Source organism: Nannobrachium achirus, assembly GCF_963921795.1.
Source record: "Nannobrachium achirus genome assembly, chromosome: 7".
In the NCBI taxonomy this organism is placed as follows: Eukaryota; Metazoa; Chordata; class Actinopteri; order Myctophiformes; family Myctophidae; genus Nannobrachium; species Nannobrachium achirus.
In genome coordinates, this window is record NC_137816.1 from 9,887,733 (window position 1) to 9,907,755 (window position 20,023).

At 41.5% G+C, this 20,023-nt stretch overlaps 1 protein-coding gene across 1 annotated transcript in view; it reads right to left on the reverse strand.

The window, feature by feature from the left end:
* Window positions 1-1,710: 1,710 nt before the first annotated feature.
* Window positions 1,711-20,023, reverse strand: part of LOC308288569 (C-type lectin domain family 18 member A-like) — a gene marked incomplete at both ends in the record, with an annotated part of 20,792 nt that continues 2,479 nt past the window's right edge. The window contains 10 exons of the mRNA XM_080730040.1: window positions 1,711-1,748; window positions 8,140-8,231; window positions 10,318-10,414; window positions 10,825-10,954; window positions 11,566-11,672; window positions 13,043-13,135; window positions 13,451-13,558; window positions 15,010-15,131; window positions 15,977-16,074; window positions 16,246-16,476. Coding sequence (XP_080586166.1) covers window positions 1,711-1,748; window positions 8,140-8,231; window positions 10,318-10,414; window positions 10,825-10,954; window positions 11,566-11,672; window positions 13,043-13,135; window positions 13,451-13,558; window positions 15,010-15,131; window positions 15,977-16,074; window positions 16,246-16,476 — 1,116 coding nt within the window. The remainder of the gene's footprint in view (window positions 1,749-8,139; window positions 8,232-10,317; window positions 10,415-10,824; window positions 10,955-11,565; window positions 11,673-13,042; window positions 13,136-13,450; window positions 13,559-15,009; window positions 15,132-15,976; window positions 16,075-16,245; window positions 16,477-20,023) is intronic.

Below are 20,023 nucleotides of genomic sequence, written 5' to 3' on the forward strand. Positions count from 1 at the left end.
TGCAGAGTAGTTTTGCTTTTGAAAAAAAAACGTTTGGTATATGCATATTTTAGTCCAACTTTTAGCGACTGGCAAGACTACACTAGGCCACTCGAGCATTTTAATAGGTATTGGGGAAACAAACGGAGGGAACCAAATCAAAGTGACACCGCTTCTTCTAGTGGTTTCCGCGCTCTAGGCGGAAACCAAACGGCCTGTTGTGAACGAACACCAGGCTTTTTCTCAGAAAGCCTGGTAGGCGAGGTTAGGACTGCATGGGTCCCTGGCATGTCAGGCTGGGCTCATCACATGTAATACATTTCCAACATAATCGGTTGAAGTGGGTTCTAAAATAACATGATCGCTGTCCATGGTGCTGAACTCTTAGGTTATGTGTTGTGCTAAATTGTTTTGCATTTGACTCTGTTGCACTTGACAATGTTACTGGTCTAAATCAGCACTGAAATGCATGTTTGTAAATGCAGTTTGTCAGAAAGTCTTATAGGAGCACAGCCCCAAAACATTATACTTTATACATTTTTTTCCATTATACTGTATGCCAGTGACAGAAAAATGGAGGGAGGTAGGGCATGCTAGTGGAGTTTGGCCCTCTACTGAGCGCACCTCTCTATTTGTTGTGTTGAGTTGCATCATTCCACTGCAACACTGGAGGTCTGGGTAATCTTTATTTCACAGTCTGTGCCTCCTTTGTCCGTCTGTCTGTTCTTCTTTCCCAAGATCTGCCAGACGCCTCAACCCGCTCTTCCTCTGTCCACAGAAATCACTTCATGCGTACTGTTTTGTCACCTGGAGGCGCCTCAAAGTTGCTCCTTAAATGCACAGCAGGTAAACATTGACCTGACCCATATTCCACAATATACTCCCTCACTCACTCAATATCAGCAGCAGTGTAAGAGGACATTCTTTTCTAATTCTAATTTACTTTCATAGCCGTTTAAGAGATTCCCATAATTGTAGTATGTTAACTATGTAAATCACCAATACAAGAAAGGTGCGGTTTAGTATTCAAGATTTTTAATAAAGTCTGATGAATATAAAGCCTTTCTTCATGTCCAAGGATATCCCCAAAAAGTATATCAAAGCTATTTTGCAGGAGACACTCACCTGCTGTTATTAAGACAGGTTGGGAATCTGGGATAGCTTGCCTTTTGTACATTATCACTCAGTTGGCAAGAAATAAATCAGAGAAGTAAAAACTAAACAAAATCATACTTTAGATATATTGTGGGCACTCAAAATACCTTAAAGAAGAACATATTTAGCTTCTTTCTTGGCAAAAAAGAGAAAACAAGAGATTGAGATGCAATTAGCGTTTGTTGTATGAAATCCATATTTTTCTCTTTTTGACCATTTACATGTTCAAGTCATACGGTGTAACCTTTTTAATTAAATGCATTTATTTAAACATTTTAAAATGAATACATACTGCTTTCCATAATATACTCAGCGATAGGACCCTGCAGCTTTTGTTTTGGAGTGGTACGTCCATGATTTTGCTTCAAATTGAATTCTGGATATCACAGTTCTAGCGACATACATGGACCAGAGCTGTCGCCAAAAAGGCACCAAAAATGAATGTTGCACAGTATGACTAAATGCAAAGAAAGACCTATTAACACTTAAATATGGTACATTGATTTGACATAATAAAGCTTCACCCTATCACAAAATCCATCCAGTGCTGTAGTCCTATCTTCTGATCCATGTCCATCACCGACCCAGTTCCCACTGGGCTATATGCTCTGGAGCTGTCCATGCACACACACACGTCACGCACGCACGCACGCACGCACGCACGCACGCACGCACGCACGCACGCACGCACACACACACGCACACACGCACACACACACGCGCACACACACACACACACACACACACACACACACACACACACACACACACACACACACACACACACACACACACACACAAAAGTCAATATCTTAATCACATTTGGACTAGATATGAAGAGTGAGTAAACATTGGGATTCATATCATACATCCCTTGTCATCATTAAGCTCTATTTGGATATGACTTGACATAGGTAATCATCATAGTTATTAATTATGACAAAGATCTGCTTGAGAAATTCAGATGAATAGTTGCTAGAAGGGTGAGCAATAATTCTATGTCATTTTGCTTCAATTTAAACCCAACCTGTCTGCTCACTTAACCAGTTAATTCAGACATTTGATTTATGCATTTCAAATGTTGCGAAGTAGCTGGATCTCTGATTGGACTATCAATCAGTTCAGTCAGATAACTTACGATAAGGATTGATACAATGTTTATTATTATGAATGAGTAAAAAAAACATTTGCCTTGTGTTGACTCCACTCTGTAACTTAGCAGCAACTAAGCAGCAACTTACTGTGCCACTAAAATATCATGATGATATTAGGTGAGAGTTTTGTTTCGACCATACCTGAAAGTAAGTCTCACCACTGATGGTGTCCTGCATCAAAAATAGCAGATCTAGAAGCTCATGTGTGTCATATGATGGAATATCAATTCTGCATAATTTGGATATGGACACATTATGTAGGGTAAACTAAACCACATACCGGTAAGTTGTTAAGTTAGTATATAAATAAATAGATAAATAAATAAAACACATACACACACATATACATACATACAGTACAGTACATGCACGTACACGCATGCACACGCACGCACTCGGACACGTGCGCACGCACGCACGCACGCGCGCGCGCGCACGCGCACACACACACACACACACACACACACACACACACACACACACACACACACACACACACACACACACACACACACACACACACACACACACACACACACACACACACACACACAAGTCAATATCTTAATCACATTTGGACTAGATATGAAGAGTGAATAAACATTGGGATTCATATCATACATCCCTTGTCATCATTAAGCTCTATTTGGATATGACTTGACATAGGTAATCATCATAGTTATTAATTATGACAAAGATCTGCTTGAGAAATTCAGATGAATAGTTGCTAGAAGGGTGAGCAATAATCCTATGTCATTTTGCTTCAATTTAAACCCAACCTGTCTGCTCACTTAACCAGTTAATTCAGACATTTGATTTATGCATTTCAAATGTTGCGAAGTAGCTGGATCTCTGATTGGACTATCAATCAGGAATCAAAAAAACATTTGCCTTGTGTTGACTCCACTCTGTAACTTAGCAGCAACTAAGCAGCAACTTACTGTGCCGCTAAAATATCATGATGATATTAGGTGAGAGTTTTGTTTCGACCATACCTGAAAGTAAGTCTCACCACTGATGGTGTCCTGCATCAAAAATAGCAGATCTAGAAGCTCATGTGTGTCATATGATGGAATATCAATTCTGCATAATTTGGATATGGACACATTATGTAGGGTAAACTAAACCACATACCGGTAAGTTGTTAAGTTAGTATATAAATAAATATATAAATAAATAAAACACATACACACACATATACATACATACAGTACAGTACATGCACGTACACGCATGCACACGCACGCACTCGGACACGCACGCACGCACACACACACACACACACACACACACACACACACACACACACACACACACACACACACACACACACACACACACACACACACACACACACACACACACACACATTCTAGATGTGCATAGGTGTGTGCCTCCTTCAGGCTGGATGATTTCCACTTATCATTTTATTGCCAATTAACCAAACCCAGTGATGCAGGCTTGAAATGACTCCTGTGAGTGCCATTAATCAGTCCTTCCATCTCACCCTTTGTTGCTCAATGAAACTTTGCTTTTATTTGAAGGGCTTTGTGTAAAGAATGATTGATGTGGACCGCATGTCCAGCTTATATAGCCGGGTTGTCTTTGTCCAATAACCTCCTTGCAGGTTATACATCTGCTACCTGGGTTGCATCCTGGAGGCTAACCTATCCAGTGAAAAAATGACCACCAAGGTAATCAATAAAGTCAACCAACGAATTCGCTTCTTGCAAAGGGTTGCCCCGCTGATCAATACTAAATCCCGAAAGACACTAGGAGGTGCTCTTATTGGGCCCCTCATTGATTACGGAGTCCTTGTCTGGTATCGCGACGCCCCAGCCGCCTTAAAGTTAAAGCTTCAAACAGCCCAAAACAAACTAATTAGTGTTGTGCTTGGTCTCCCTCCTCTGACCCACCTTACCGATCATCACCACGAAAGCGTGGGATGGCTCAAAGTAGCTGACAGAGTACAGCATCTTGCAATGGGCCTGGTGTACAAGATACAATACACCTCCAAGATTCCCATGTACCTGACAAACTACTTCTTAAAGGTCAAGGATGTTCACGACCACAACACCAGAGGCAGCTCCACTAATCATCATCAACGTAGATTTAACACTAAACAAGGCTCTAACTCGTTCTCCAGCTGCTACACCATCAACATGTGGAACGCCCTTCCTCAAGCCCTAAAGGAGAGCAAATCCCTAGCCTCCTTCAAAATTGGTATGAAAAGTCACCTTCAGACAGCTGCTACCCGTGACTTGTAAATAGACTAAGCCCCCATGCCCCCCCCCCCCCCTTTTATTATTCTTTTCTCTGCCTTTGTATTTGATGTTATGCTTTTGAAACTGATATTATCCTAGATAAAGTACTATGTTCTATCCGTCTGTCTTTCAATGTTATATGAGATACTTAAAGTGTGGTTCCTGTGGAAATAAGCCTCGGCTTTCTAGGATCTCCTTTTAGTTGACCTTGTACCAGTGATTTGTACTGTCATGAAACTGTACTTTTTTCTATTGCAAACTTCTAATAAATTCTTCAATCAATCAATCAATCCTGCCTGGACAAAATAATGGAATGCCTTGGCCCTGTCTTGACTATGTTCTTAATGATCCCGGGGCAACAAAAGAGCTCTTCTCTCTCTGGAAAGAATAGAAAAGTTGCCATTTACTGAATGCTGACGTGTAGAAGAGAGAGAGAGTATGCGCTTCAAAAGCCTAGTTGCATAGTAGATTATAGTAGATGTCATTAGTATTAAAACTGAACCCATTCAAACAGCTCTGGATGGTCAATACAATATGACAGAGCCGACACCTGCAAAGACACTCCGAAACAAAATCAAACAAAAGCTGCCACAAACTCAATCACACTGAACAATGTAATTGGTATGTGTGATTGATTGTGTGTGTTTAAACCCTGCAAACCACTACAGAGCTGACGTATCGATCACTAAAAGGCTCCTCACCATAAGCACAAAGTGCCATTGATTCAGACTGAGTGCCTCATTTAAATAAATGGGCTGTGTCCAGGGGTGTCACAACAAATTCTGGGCCCTGGGTACAAGGATACATTCACATGTTGTGCTTTAACTATTGAAGAATAGCAGATCTACAAGCTCGCTGTGAGCTTGTAGATCTGCTATTTTTGAAAAATCGTGAACATTTGTGCGGAGTCTGAATATTTCAAATCCTTCTAAGGTTTTTTTTTAAAACCTATGTTTCTATGTTAGTGGTGCTCTACTTTTTCATGTGAAGGACCCCCAAAATTATATATATTTGGCCACGGACCCCCATCTCAAAATATTTAGTTCCAGGGACCCCCCAGAAGCAAAATTTGAGTTACAAATGTTCGCTTCAAAAGTACATATATTCAAATATTAGCACACATTTTCACGAAAAATAGCAGATCTACAAGCTCGCAGCGCGGCACTGCTGTGAGCTTGTAGATCTGCTATTCTTCAATAGCTACAGTATATAAAATAATTCCAGGCCCCTCCACTCAGTCCCACTAACCCCCCCCCCCCCCCCCCCCCCTTTGTGACACCCCTGGCTGTGTCTCTCTCTCCTTTATAAATGCACATACATAAACACTGTATTAAGATCTCCTGTGGGATTCACCGCTTTGTGTACTCCCAGCAGCATTTAACAGTCCTACGTCAATTTTTGATGTTAGAAACTGAAATGCACTCATTGTTTGGACACACCAAAGAAAGCTTCAATACAGCATGTGCCGGAAGTAACACTATAGCAATAAGCAATAAGTCTGAACAGCCTGGAACAACAGCCAATTTGTGAAAGGGAGCTCGCTCGAGCCACTCTAACAACCGAATACATTTAAAAAAGGTTTGAAAGGCAGACCTGAAACATCCCCGAGGAGCATACTGAGGGGTGCTATGTAATTTAGTAGGTCTCTAAAAGATGCCACAGTGACCAATAGATTTGTCAATTCAAGAAAGTGGATTAAAACTGGCAAAAACCGGTGATACGGTATTCCTGAACAGGGAAAGTGAGAACAGAACGACATGGACTTTAAGGCCTACAGCCAACAATGAACCACAATTCAGTCGATGCCAATTCCCCATGATTACTGAGGTCCCTGTCATTGCAATGCCAACCCTAATATTGGTCTGGAGATGGTGTAGTTAACCACATGCCTCCCCATATACACACATCCTGCGTATCAAGTCACAGGGTGCACCCTTCAAAGTGCAATGCCTCGGGAAGGGTGGGTAGGCCGTGTTCTACGAAGGGTGCGTAGGCACAAGCAGAACCTGTGAAATGGGACCTCTGTGACATAATGGACCTTCACCTCAGGACTAAAGAGGGTCCAATCCCTGAATGCTACAGAGTCGCCATGCAGCAGCTTCTTTTCATCTGAAAGCTTGGAGTTTGTAACACATACAGATGATGCAGAGGTTTGTAGTTCCCCACTGAAATAGCATCCTGACCAACCAGTAGAAGTCGCTTTAGTGCAGTGACAAGGATACAGTATCCTGCCGACTTCCCACCCGCAAACTTTGCCAATTGTATTGTAGGGTATGCACGTTACATCATCACCATACACGGAAGTTATGCGGGAACGCCTACTGAGTGGCAAAAAACTACTTTCTGGCCTTGACAGCCCATACATCCAAACGGAAAAGTCCAATCTTATTGCATTAAACGATGTTAAACGAAGCTAAACTCACTTTGCCACTCACATTGCCACTCGATTTGCCAATAACTTTATGCATACCCTAACCCTCTATTGGTTGGAGCAGACCTCTGTGGTGGTAGGTGAGTGTTTTACCGGACTTCAAACAAGAAGGAGCACCACCATTAATCGGACATCAGCCCCAAAAATGGAGAGAGGTGTGTAATTCACAGGCTTACGCGGTAAAATCCTCAGTCATAATTTAACTCTGAGAGTGCACAAAATAATGTAAACGTCCATTTGGTTGAATTTATAAAATCGATAAATGAACACTGAGTATGCTACTGTGTAACATTTAGAACCGGTTGATGTTGTCCAAGGGAAGTAAACATGGCATTATCTTTTTTTTTAATTGTCTCTTTCGTCTACTCACTCTGTCTGGGGTGCTCCCAACAGCCTGAGTAGACGATAGAATGACCCAATTTGTTTTTGAAATTGAAATATCCCTTTAATGATGAATTGATGGGTGACGGTAAAGGAAAGACAAATTGAAATTGATGTAGCCTATAGGTAAAGTTGGATTGGCAATGCACAGAATGTAATCCATACATGGCTGTGAGATGCAATTTGCAACTTACAACTTAATCAATACAGAAAATTGTGTTCATTCTCTGTGTAGTACAAGAGCTCAAATTATTGTAGAGACTGATGGATTTCTCATTTGAAGGAGCAATGATGATAGGAATGCTCATTTACCGGTATTTGTAACTGTCACAACCTTGTCTTCAACCAACTCACTGGGGCCTGTAAACACCCCAATTGCTCATGGTGTTAGCCATAAAAGAAAGCAACATAATACATATACCCCCAACCAATGCATTCTTATAGCAAACAACAACTTATTAGTAAAGATACAATAAAACCATGTGTGTACACCCTGAGGCACACAGGGATTGGGAAGTATTTCCCCTTTCCAATGTGCACCCCAGGCTATGTAAAATTATGTAAAATTTGCACCTCCTGTGAAATCTGTACTGTTTGCCAATTAATCCTCATCTATTTTCACAGAGATGGACTATATGCGTTAAACATCGCTGGCTTCACTGATTGTAGTCACTTCATTTTGCACTTTAATTGGCCATAAAACTCTCCAAAACATATAGGGTCCTTCCTTTGCCTCCTCAACAGTTTCATTGAGTAATTCCCAGAGGAACCTTACCATATTGGCAGATGTATCGGTTCCGTGTTTTACAACGCTGGTCGTTCCAGTTGAAGGCACTTGATGCCTGCAGTTCTACACAGTTCCCAAATCTAGACCGAAAGAGAGGAGTGTGAGAAAGTGTGTGTGTGTGTGTGTGTGTGTGTGTGTGTGTGTGTGTGTGTGTGTGTGTGTGTGTGTGTGTGTGTGTGTGTGTGTGTGTGTGTGTGTGTGTGTGTGTGTGTGTGTGTTTGAGAGAGTGAGAGACGGACAGAGAGAGAGAGAGAGAGAGAGAGGAGAGAGAGAGAGAGAGAGAGAGAGAGAGAGAGAGAGAGAGAGACATCTAGTGGTGTAATTAATGATTGCAGCTCAACCTCCAAGCTGCACTTCAGGAGATTATCAAACTATGATACATGTACGATCTTGTTCATTCCAGAAAGAGTATAGTTAAGTGTATGTTATAAAGAAAAGGCGCTGTCTATTGTGCAATTTCTGCGCAAACTAAAAAGGGAAAAGGGGTCGGACACACGATCGACTGAAACAGACTTCAATTTAAATCTATGGAACGTGCAGAATATTGAAAACAAAGTTTAAACTATTAGGTGTAGGTGTAAAATTAATCATTGAGAAACTGGGGCATATATGTCAAATATTGTATAGAAAGAAAACCTGCTACAGAAGCTGTATCCACCATATAAATCCATATAAATACAAAATAATGGTCTCATTTTACTTATGATATTCATTCACCAGAAATGACCATAAAACCATAACCATAAAATAAGTGCATTTGTGAAGTAAGCAAGGCTCTCTTTCCCTCTCTCTCTCTCTCTCTCTCTCCCTCAGGGACGTGCTGGCCATTGGGAAAAGCGGGACAATTTAGGGAAAAAAATAAAAAGAAAATGTTCCATTTTGGGGCTGGGCAGCCAACAAAGTAAATCGTCACTGTCGGGCAGAAACCTCGTATCTCAAAGTTTCAAATGTGTAAATTTTTTCGCAAAGCAAAGCCCTGCTTCATCATACAAGGCTGTCGCACAAAAGTAGTGTTTTCACTAGTTTAAATAATTTTTAAAATGGTTATATACAAGGTTTCCACCTGATAATGACGAAATATAACTCATGTAATTGGCCCACTGGCTTGTCACTTGCCATGATCTGAAATGGCAAATCTGTGAGTAGCAGCAGTGCTATAGAGAGGGATCTCTCTCTATAGCGCGCAATGAGGGCCTCTACAACTCTTTTTCCCGGGCTGAATCAGGAGCCCAGCACGTCCCCACACCCACTCTCTGCCTCACTATTTTTCTCTCTCTCAGGTTGGTCTTAAGTTTGGAGGAGTCGAGGAGGTTGGACCAGGGATATTCTGATTCCTCCTGAGACACTGCCACCTCAACTGCAGTCTCTTGCAAGGATTATTCTTCTACATCAGGGGTTCCCAAACCTTTTTTGTCTCAGGGCACCCCATAAATATTGTTTTAATCCGAGGCACCCCTACATTATAATTTTCACTCCCAGCACCTTATATTTATAGCATATCGTCGTCGTCGGGTGGCAACCTTGTATGTCCAAAACCGTTCGTTTTGTATTTATTATCTATAAAATGTACTAAACTAGTGAAAACAGTAGATCTACAAGCACACAACGCCTCGCATCGCGAGGCGTTGTGTGCTTGTAGATCGGCTGTTTTCACTAGTTTTGTGCGACAGTATTGTATGATGAAGCAGGGCTTTGCTTTACCAAAAGACGTACACATTTGAAATTTGGTACGATAATACGAGGTTTCTGCCCGACAGTGACGATATCTTAGTGATTATGTTGTGAGGAAAACGTTGAGATAATAGCCATTTTGTTTAGAACTGACTGAAAATAACTTTGTACTTCAAGTTTAAAAAGATACTAAATAAATTCCAAATATTATCAATTGATCTCGCGGCACCCCTGGACTGCCGCCGCGGCACCCCAGGGTGCCCCGTCACCCACTTTGAAAACCCCTGTTCTACACAATGTGCTGTGCTGCAGCAGATGCCGATAGATAATTAAGCTTCACAGGAATGCGTACTTCCTAATACCTACTTTACTTTCTCTTCACTATTCCTGCTCTAGAAAAAGAAAAGATGTCTGCCACATACATTTTTTATGAGAATGGATACATGGCGCTGCAGCATGTAGTGCAGTCTGTCAGTTTGTGAATTTGTCTCTCACCCCTGGTTGTCAGGTTGTCCAAAGGCAAAGCTACTGAATCCAGCAATCTCTCCGGTATCCCATCGAAATGAGTCTTTCAGAGGTTTGTATGTAAGACCTGAGGGGGGCAGAAATACAAACTTTTCGTATGACCACATTGATTGGTTTGTTATTTCTGTTATGGGAGGGAATACTTTTCTGGATAGTATTATAAAACTAGATAGGTGCAATTCAGGGAAATTGCAAGTGTAGTTGCACTGACGCTGACCATTTACATTATATATTGTAATGTCAAGTGAAGCATCAAGCATGACCAATGCTGTCTGATTGGACATTATATTGTCCAAGATATATGGCCTTACAGCCCAGATAATTTCAGTCAAAAGGCTAAAAAAAACAGGTTCACTTTAGCTTTAAGTTCTTTGACCTATCACAATAGTGTGTTGCCTAATAGCAACCACACTAATACAATTCCAAATGGCTTATTATATTTGGAGAACAATGGTGACAAGATATAATCAATTGTACCAATCCAGAAGTTGCGTGTCTCAAAGTCTGAGTTGGTGACCTCATTGCTGCCCTCCAGCTGGCAAAGATAGAAAGCCAAAATGTCTTGCACCTTCTGGTTGTGAATCTGTGCAAGAATACCACCTCGTTCCTGGGGGTTAAAAAAAAGGGAGGGATTTTTTTGTTGTTGAAAAAAGCAGTGTACTCTTTCTAAACACACTAATTTAGTCAGTGGTTCTCAACCTTTTCAGACCGCGACCCCCCAAAAGATTAATAATTTGAACTGGGGACCCACCCTGATAAGCACTTGATATAGAAGGTATGCGCATGCGTAAGGTGAATGGCAAATCAAGTGGCAAAGTGAGTTGTTTAACGTTGTTTAATGCAATCAGATAGGACTTTTCTTTTTGGATGTATGGGCTGTCAAGGCAAGAAAGTAGTTTTTTGCCACTCAGCAGGCGATCCCGCATAACTTCCAGGTACGATGATGATGTCACGCGCATACCCTCTATTGTAGTTGAGTTGAGTTATTTGACAATTTGGACTATGTTATAGTTTGTTGATTACTTTGAATTCAGTAATGATCTTTTTTTTTTAGGTATTAAAGAGGTCTTAAATGTCCTTAAATTGTCATCTGGGGACCCCCCCCAAAGACCCCCCTGTGCATGCCGACCTACAGGTTGAGAACCACTGATCTAGGTGGTAGTAGCAATGCATGGCGTCCCAGTCCCACAAAAGATATTGCGCACCTCTGTCTTATACCTGGCAGTGATTCTTGGCTCCATAGTATGTATCAGCTTCTGGAGACACCATGAAGCACTCTCCATCTATTCTGACATCACAGCTGTGGAAGGGGAACTGCTGCTTCTCTGTAGGGACACCAATAGCAACACACGGTGAGGCTCTGAGCAGCTGACAGCAGAAATAATGATGGTGACCATCCGTCTTGGCTCACACCGAGAGAGAAGACATGAATCTTTTTCTCTTTTGTTGCTAAGACTGGCAGTAAAGGTTAGACACATTTGGCAAAGTAATGCTGCAAAGTCCATTGAGACATTAACAAACGATTACAGCGCTAAACTTTGGCTAAAGAGTCAGTCATTGATGAGAAAATAGACCCAAAACCACCTTAAGGAATGTTAGTCGACCCAGAAAGTATACAATATCTACTGTAGATGCATATTTTAACTGACCCTGGACATTTTAGTCAAACTTAACTAATTTCATTGCAACTTGACAACATACATCTTTATACAGGTCAAACAATACATTCAAAGGTTCTGGTTGTGTCATTTGTAAATTGAAAGTGTACTAATTGATGAGCTACAGAATGAAGTAGCCCCCCCCCCCCCCCCCCCCACACACACACACACACACACACACACACACACACACACACACACACACACACACAGACAGACAAAAAGCAAGGATAAAAACAATGGATAGATGTATATCGGACAGTGGGGTAAACCTATGGAACAAATTAGACAAAGACCTCAAACTGAGTAACTCCATACAAATATTCAAAAGAGCCTATAAAGCAAAGGTTATTGATGGATATAAGAAATTGTTATAATGACACAGTGACCAAGTCTGTACATGCAATGTATGTACGTATGCTTACGAACATGCGTGCATGCATGTATATGAGGGTTCACGGGACATGGAAATGTTAATATATAATACATGTTATTAAATAAGCTACTATGACAAAAATGACTTAGTTAGTATACATCAAAATATATATACGTATATAAAAATATATTTGTATATATATATATATGTATATATATATATATATCAATGTAAAGGTTAGACCATAGTCTTCTTGTTCTTCCTTTTGTTTATTTCTTTTGTTAATTGACCTGATGTCAAATCCCCTTGTAGTTTTTCTTCTGGTTAGATTTTGTGTTATAGTTTTGTTGTTGTCTTTTGTCTTTTGTTTTGTTTTGTTATTTGTTGTCTTTTGTTTTGTTTGTTTTGTTTTTTTGTTGTCCTTATGTTTCCTTGTTTTGTTTGTTTACTGTCATTATATTTACCTCAATTGTGTATCTCAATTCAATGGCACAAAGGGTAAGCACAATAAGCTTTAAGCTTCAGCTTATGCCTTTTTTTTGGTCTGTTTATGTGAATGAAATGATCGAAAGAAATGAAGGAAAATACGTTGTACCATACAAATGACCAAAAAATAAACTAACTAACTAACTAACTAACTAACTAACTAACAGACACTCACCTGCACATTCTGCCCCTCCGTAGCCGACATCACACTGGCAGGAGCACTCTTCTTCCTTGTAGTGACCATGTACACATTGCCCACTGCAGCGCACTGGAAAAGACACAGTAAGTATGGAGAACGATGCTATGCCACTTTTACAGGTATGCAAATCCAAACAATGAACCCAGTATGTATGTACAGTATGTATGTATGTATGTTCGTGACTCTGTGCCCTACAGTACAGTATATACTGTAGTGTAGGGGGTCCAAGTGGACCCTTACTAAAGCAATAAGCCACGCGAGGCTTGTGGTTACCGGGGTAGTATACACCGGCTGAGAGGCGTTGGGAAACACGAGGCGCCAGAGATAAGAATCATAACAACCTGGGCGTCCTTGAAATGAAAAGGGTTGAGAATCACTGTGTACCCTGGCAGAAGCGTCCAGTAAAGCCTGGCTCACAGTGGCACTTGCAGGATGAGATGTTCAGACGACCATGCTGGCCACAGCTCATACGGCATGGGTTCCTTGGAGTCTCTGAAGCAAACACACATTAACACACACACGAGCGCACGTGCACACAGACACACACACACACACACACACACACACACACACACACACACACACACACACACACACACACACACACACACACACACACACACACATGCATTTTATTGGGATTGCATGAATTAAAAACATATAACGTATAAATTCCACTTCACAACATTTCCAATTTCTAGTACACTATCTTCATTTATTCACACTGTAGAATAAACATGTTACAATACTTCTCTAACCAGTGTAAACAGAATGTTATTGCGACCTTAGGTTGCGACTGTAGGTCACAGCTTGACCGTATCCGTCCGTCCGGACAGTAACACCTGACACTGTGGTTCCCCTGACACATCACTGTGACATCACAGGTGACATCATAGTGATGTCAGATACTCAGAAAAGAGATCTCCATATATGGGCATAGGGATCTCCATATATGGGCATGATTGTATCCCAGTTGATGCCCTGTTAGGAAAACCACACTAACAGAATCCATATATGGCCAAGACAGTTGGCCAAGACAGATGGCTCGACCTCGCTTTTCGCCCTTAGGCGTCTTACTGGTTGTATTTAGAATACATTGACAATTAGACATCTAATCTTATCTTTATGCACCTACAGGGATTACTGAAATGTAAAGCAGTTCATGGTCTACAGTGTACTAAAATTAAAAACCATTTCACGTATCACTGACGATGATTTTCACTTCACATTTTAAGGAACATTCTTGAGGAGGTGCACAGCTGCAAGCCAGGGAGGGAAGCATCGTTAATTGATTCATTTCTTCTTTGATCCAGAGAGATTCTCGATGGATTAATTTATACAAGAACGACAACACCAAGGTCACTGTTCTTTGAAGAATTTTCAACTGGGTGTCTCTATTTTGGTCATATTAAAACACTTGGGCTGCCATAGTTTTGCCTTAACTAATGTAGATTAACTGCCATGTATCTTTCCTATTGTTTTTACCAGATTTTCAGTGATGCGCCACGCGCACATGCGAGCGGCGTCTCCCTTTCGCGGCCGTTCAACGTCTTGTCTTTCACACAGAGAAAAAAATAAAATAAAATAGCCGCAACGATCCATGAGTCAGATATAGTCCATAAAACATGGCGCCGTTTTGACCAAACAAGCGATGTGGGAAAACAAAGGGAGAAAAAGCCATTTTACTACAGCCAGATAGAATGGTTGTGAATGAGGAAGTGGAAGTCAGGCAGCAGCGGCTTTCGCGAGGCTTCATGGGAAATGAAGTTTTTTTCGCTCACCAGCGGCTGCCAGTTAACACATCCCTGAACGTGATAACAGGTCCTCGGCGCTCCATGGAGGGTAATCATTATCACGTTCCTGGCATCCCATGTGTTAAGGCAAAAACATTTTGTCATACAATTAAGAAAAGGTGATTAAAGATAAAGTATTTTTTATCTCACCACACAATCCTCCAACATGATCCCACAGTCTGAAACAGCCAGACATGGAAGAGGTGCAAAAAGAGCAGGACAGCCCTGCCTTGTAGGGCACCACCAGCTGGCCATTCACTTCCCAGTTACCCCTGCAACAAACATTACACACATACACTGTTCAATTGTGAGTGTTCATTCATAGATTTCTTTTTTCTTTTCTTTACTTTTTAATACATGTTAAATAGCTAGTAGACAGGGTTCTTTAGTAAACAGAAAATAAAAACATAAGTTCAGGTCTGGATATAATTTTTATCCCACCAGGTCAGAACTCATACAGGATACTTAAATTGGAAGTGCTGAAACAAAAAATGTGCAGACAAAATGGAACACTATAAAATGAGAATACATTTTGTAGGGTTCTCTCTCCTGATTGGATAAGATTTGTATCCTGACCATAACTCTCCATTTACTAAACCCGAAAGAAATGTGACACGCACAGAGACAAGATGTGCCGTTTCTTATACTAAGCTGCGACCTATGGTCGCAATTACTACTATAAGAATAAATGGTAAATTGTGCATTTACTGTATATAGCGGGAGATAGGGCACTCAGAGATGAATCAATACACAGAATATTGCTGTGTAGTGGCTGTAACATTTTGAAGCTCAAAACAGTTCCACAAAAAATATATTTGATGGTAAAAAAAGATATATATATATAATAAATCTAATTCATCATTGTTATTCCTCTGCATTGTTACTGTCAGAGATGCATGATAGAATTCCCCAAAACTGAAATCTACTGTGAATAAACTCATACACATTCTTGCTAGGTGGCATAGTGGTTTGATTTTTGGATCTGCCTTGTCACTGCCAATAAAGCGAAAGACTTCTTGATGATTGTTATGTTATGCTTCAACAAGGGGAGATTCAAGTAAATACAACAAACTCAATTTTGTGGAGAAATGTCAGCCCTATGCGATTTAGTCCTCACCCAGGGCCATATGCACAGACAAACAGCTCCCAGAGGCCCCCTTCTCTTGGACAGAATTGTTTGGCACAGCCCACATGACTGGAAGTGGCCCATACCAGCTGTACAATGAGAGAAGAATTGAAACACAGCCCAATGGTGAGTTTTAAATGAATGAAGTATTTGGAGACTGGCTGACTAAACATTTCATCAAACGAATTTCATTTCAAATCACCACTGTGTATAATGTGAACATGACTGTATTGTTTGAATGAAGTTCATTGTTGCTGTACCTGTGTATAATGTCGGCAGGTGGCATTCCGTCTACACTGCCCACTCAGGTAGAGATAGTCTTGCCCCTCCTCAAACCAAGAGGAAATCACGTCAGAGAATGAGAGGACACCATGTGTAGAGAGATGTGTATTCCATCCAATGTGATGGAAGGGGGAGGCATGAAGGGTGGACTTGGAGAGGCATGATGCAGCCCTCTCCTCCGCAAGTAGGGACAGTTTTTCATTCCACTCCTTCAGATGAAGATAAACGTTTTACCACATACAGCAGCAATTTAAGTATAAGACATGACAAAAAATCACATCTCCATGCACTGAAGGTTTGGGGCTCTCCCCAGGCGTCCAAAGCTGGGGGATAGGTCAATCAAGAAGCTACGTTAAGCCCCTTCAAGGTGTAAAGGTCTTTGCACACTGCTGCGTTTTTTGGGCCGAATATCAGGGTGAATTTCGGAGCGCGTAAATAAAAGAAATCAACCTCACTTTATGTCAATCACGTTTGCACACTGCCGCCTGCTTCGAATTTATTTTCGGACCAGGGTCGATTTTTTTCGATTTTCGCAAGTGTCGCCACTGGGTACTTTGTTCTCTCTCTCTCTCCTCTCTCTCTTCTTGGCCTGAAAAATGCTTTCGAGGATTTCGGATTTCCAAAACGCAACGAGAAAACGTAGTGCAGTGTGCAACCAGCTTAAGTCTAGTGTTCAAGTTTGCTCTCTGATATCAGCCAGACAAAGTCATCAGCACACAGTTGGTGCCACCAGAGGGGAATAAGGTCACTGGGCAACAGACAGACACACTAGTGTTCAGAACACTTCCTGAATACTTTTGAAAATTCAAAATGTGTTTTATCGTATTCAATACATATACAATTCTAATGTGTTAATTTAAACATTTGTGGCTCTGAAAGTCTACAAATGTACCTGTAATGGACCACTATGTGTACAGTTCTCAGGACTTTACTCTATCCTACCTAAAGCTAAACATACTGGTATTTTGTTGGTAAAATGTAGTCTGCAAATAAATCAGTGTTGTTTATATTGTTATAGCTATGCAACAAATCCCCAACGGTGCACTGTAAAATCCTCAGTGTTAATTGAACTCTGAGTGAATGTACAAATAGATCAATTTATACTGAGGATTTTGCTGAGATTTTGTATGATTTGGCATTTTATCTCCTTACTAAAGGAAAGGGAGCCTGAAAGGCTGTATAATAATCACTTCACAATCACAATTCTCCCACACCGCTTACTGTATGGCAAAAAGAAATACTTTAGATAATCACAAATGCAGCTAAAGCCCTTCGCCTTTATACCATTATCAGCTAAAAGTCCTGTTCTGGCGAAGCCCGAACTGGCGAAGTGGGGATTTGTCTCCTACCGTAGCGATCTGGCGAATCGATTGTCCACGACACTGCAAGCGGCGCGAAGGCCAGCGGACCTTGGTCCTGCTCTTCGCCCCCGAGCGCCGCAGGCGCGAGTGGCCGCGAAGAGCGGGCCAGGGCCGTGCGGCCGGCGGAGCGCCGCGCGAGTTACGAAGCCGTGGTGAATGCAATCGTTATATTTATGCCCAGGCCGTAAGGCCTGGGCAAGCGCACGATAAACGCCCTGTCCAGAAGACGTTCGCCAGATCGCTACGGTATCGGACATTTCCCCACTTCGCCAGTTCGGGCTTCGCCTAAAAGGTACGTGCCCCTTTTTAATATACCTCTTCGGCTCATCTGAAAGTCCTCAGAGGGATTTCACAGAAAAATTACTTCTAACACTGCAGCTGTGAATGCAGAACGTTCATCCTAGTCCTCTTTTTCTCATTACCGCCTTATCAGTTTAACAGCTCTTTAAAGCTAAGGAGCAGTCGAAGAAAAGAGCTCAGCCTGTAAGGCCTTGCAGGATGTAATCTATGAAAAATGACAGCATGGCCCCGGCACACAATTTGAATCGTAGGCCCACAGGATACACAGTACATTAGTCAGTGTTGTGAGCACCATAATCCAGTTACCTCTGGTAATAATCAAATGCAAGTAAGAGAGATAAGTGCGCCGGAGAAAAAGTTGTGATCAGATACAGACAGCTTTCTTCCTGGATTTTATTTAGGCAGCAGGATTCGGAGAACGATAAAATGGTCCACATTATCAGGAGTCTCCAGTGCCTGTTTTCTCATTTCTGCTTCTTTTTCTTTTTTTTGCAGTTGCATGCATTATAGTCCAGAAGGTTCATACTCATAAGTGAGTCAGAGCTTACTGGTATGTGCTGACCACATAGTGTATACAGCTACATCCTGGGTTTTTATCCAGCTCAGCACTTGTGTTGCACATCAAAACTCATGTTGGTTTAGTTTGTATTTTTGGAGCTGTGTGAAGCACAGGCTCCCTATACGTGGCTGTGTGGGTCTGTGTGTGTGTGTGTGTGTGTGTGTGTGTCTGTCTGTGTGTGTGTCTGTGTGTATGTAGCCTGAACTTCCTAAACTTCGGCACGCCACTAGTCCCACAGTTTTGCCACCACACACTCGCGCCATATGTCAAATCGACCGGCTTACTCGGGAATCGTGGGCTATTACTTTTCTAAGAGAAAGGTTCTATAGTTTAATTGATATTAATTTATTAGTGAATTAATTTTCCCCATTGACTTATAATGGGAATTGCAAAAACTCACATTCAATTATTTGTCTCTCGCAAACCATAGGGGCTAGAGTTTCAAGACTTGGAGAGGAGGTTCATAATGATTTCAAGGATTAAATAAAAAATAATTGTGTCATTTGGCCGCATGGTGGCGCCATAACACCCCACTTTACGTTTTGGCCTGTAACTCTTGAACCGTAGGTCGGAAAATTAAAAATATTTTTTCCCTGGATTCCTTGGGTCATGACGCATCTCCCCATATAGGCCACGCCCATTTGCGCCATGATAGATTTTCCGCCATCTTGAATTTTCTCCAAAACACACTTTTTGCTCCTTCTCCTACATATTTTCTTCAAATGTCACAAAAATCGGTACACATGATCCACACACACACACACACACACACACACACACACACACACACACACACACACACACACACACACACACACACACACACACACACACACACACACACAGCTCCACTTCACACGGGTGTGATTTTTTTCTAATGTATTGCTCAAACCTAAAATGGTGTGTTTATATAGCGCATTTATCCAAAGTGCTTTACAAAGTGCATTACATTCACACACACCAATGGCAGAGGAAACCATGCAAGGCACAAACCTGAGGTTACACTAAAAGCGTAGTAACTGAAAAATCTCGCGATACGCTATATCTCGCCTAAGCTCTCTGGAAAGAGTAAACAGAGCCGTGTTCTCATGGATTACTGCAAGTGGGGGGCTAACAGCACGTTGCTGTGTCTCTTGGAACTCGAAATAGACGATTCATAAAGAAAAATCACACCCGTGTGAAGTGGAGCTGTGTGTGTGTGTGTGTGTGTGTGTGTGTGTGTGTGTGTGTGTGTGTGTGGATCATGTGTACCGATTTTTGTGACATTTGAAGAAAATATGTAGGAAAAGGAGCAAAAAGTGTGTTTTGGAGAAAATTCAAGATGGCGGAAAATCTATCATGGCGCAAATGGGCGTGGCCTATATGGGGAGATGCGTCATGACCCAAGGAATCCAGGGAAAAAATATTTTTAATTTTCCGACCTACGGTTCAAGAGTTACAGGCCAAAACGTAAAGTGGGGTGTTATGGCGTCACCATGCGGCCAAATGACACAATTATTTTTTATTTAATCCTTGAAATCATTATGAACCTCCTCT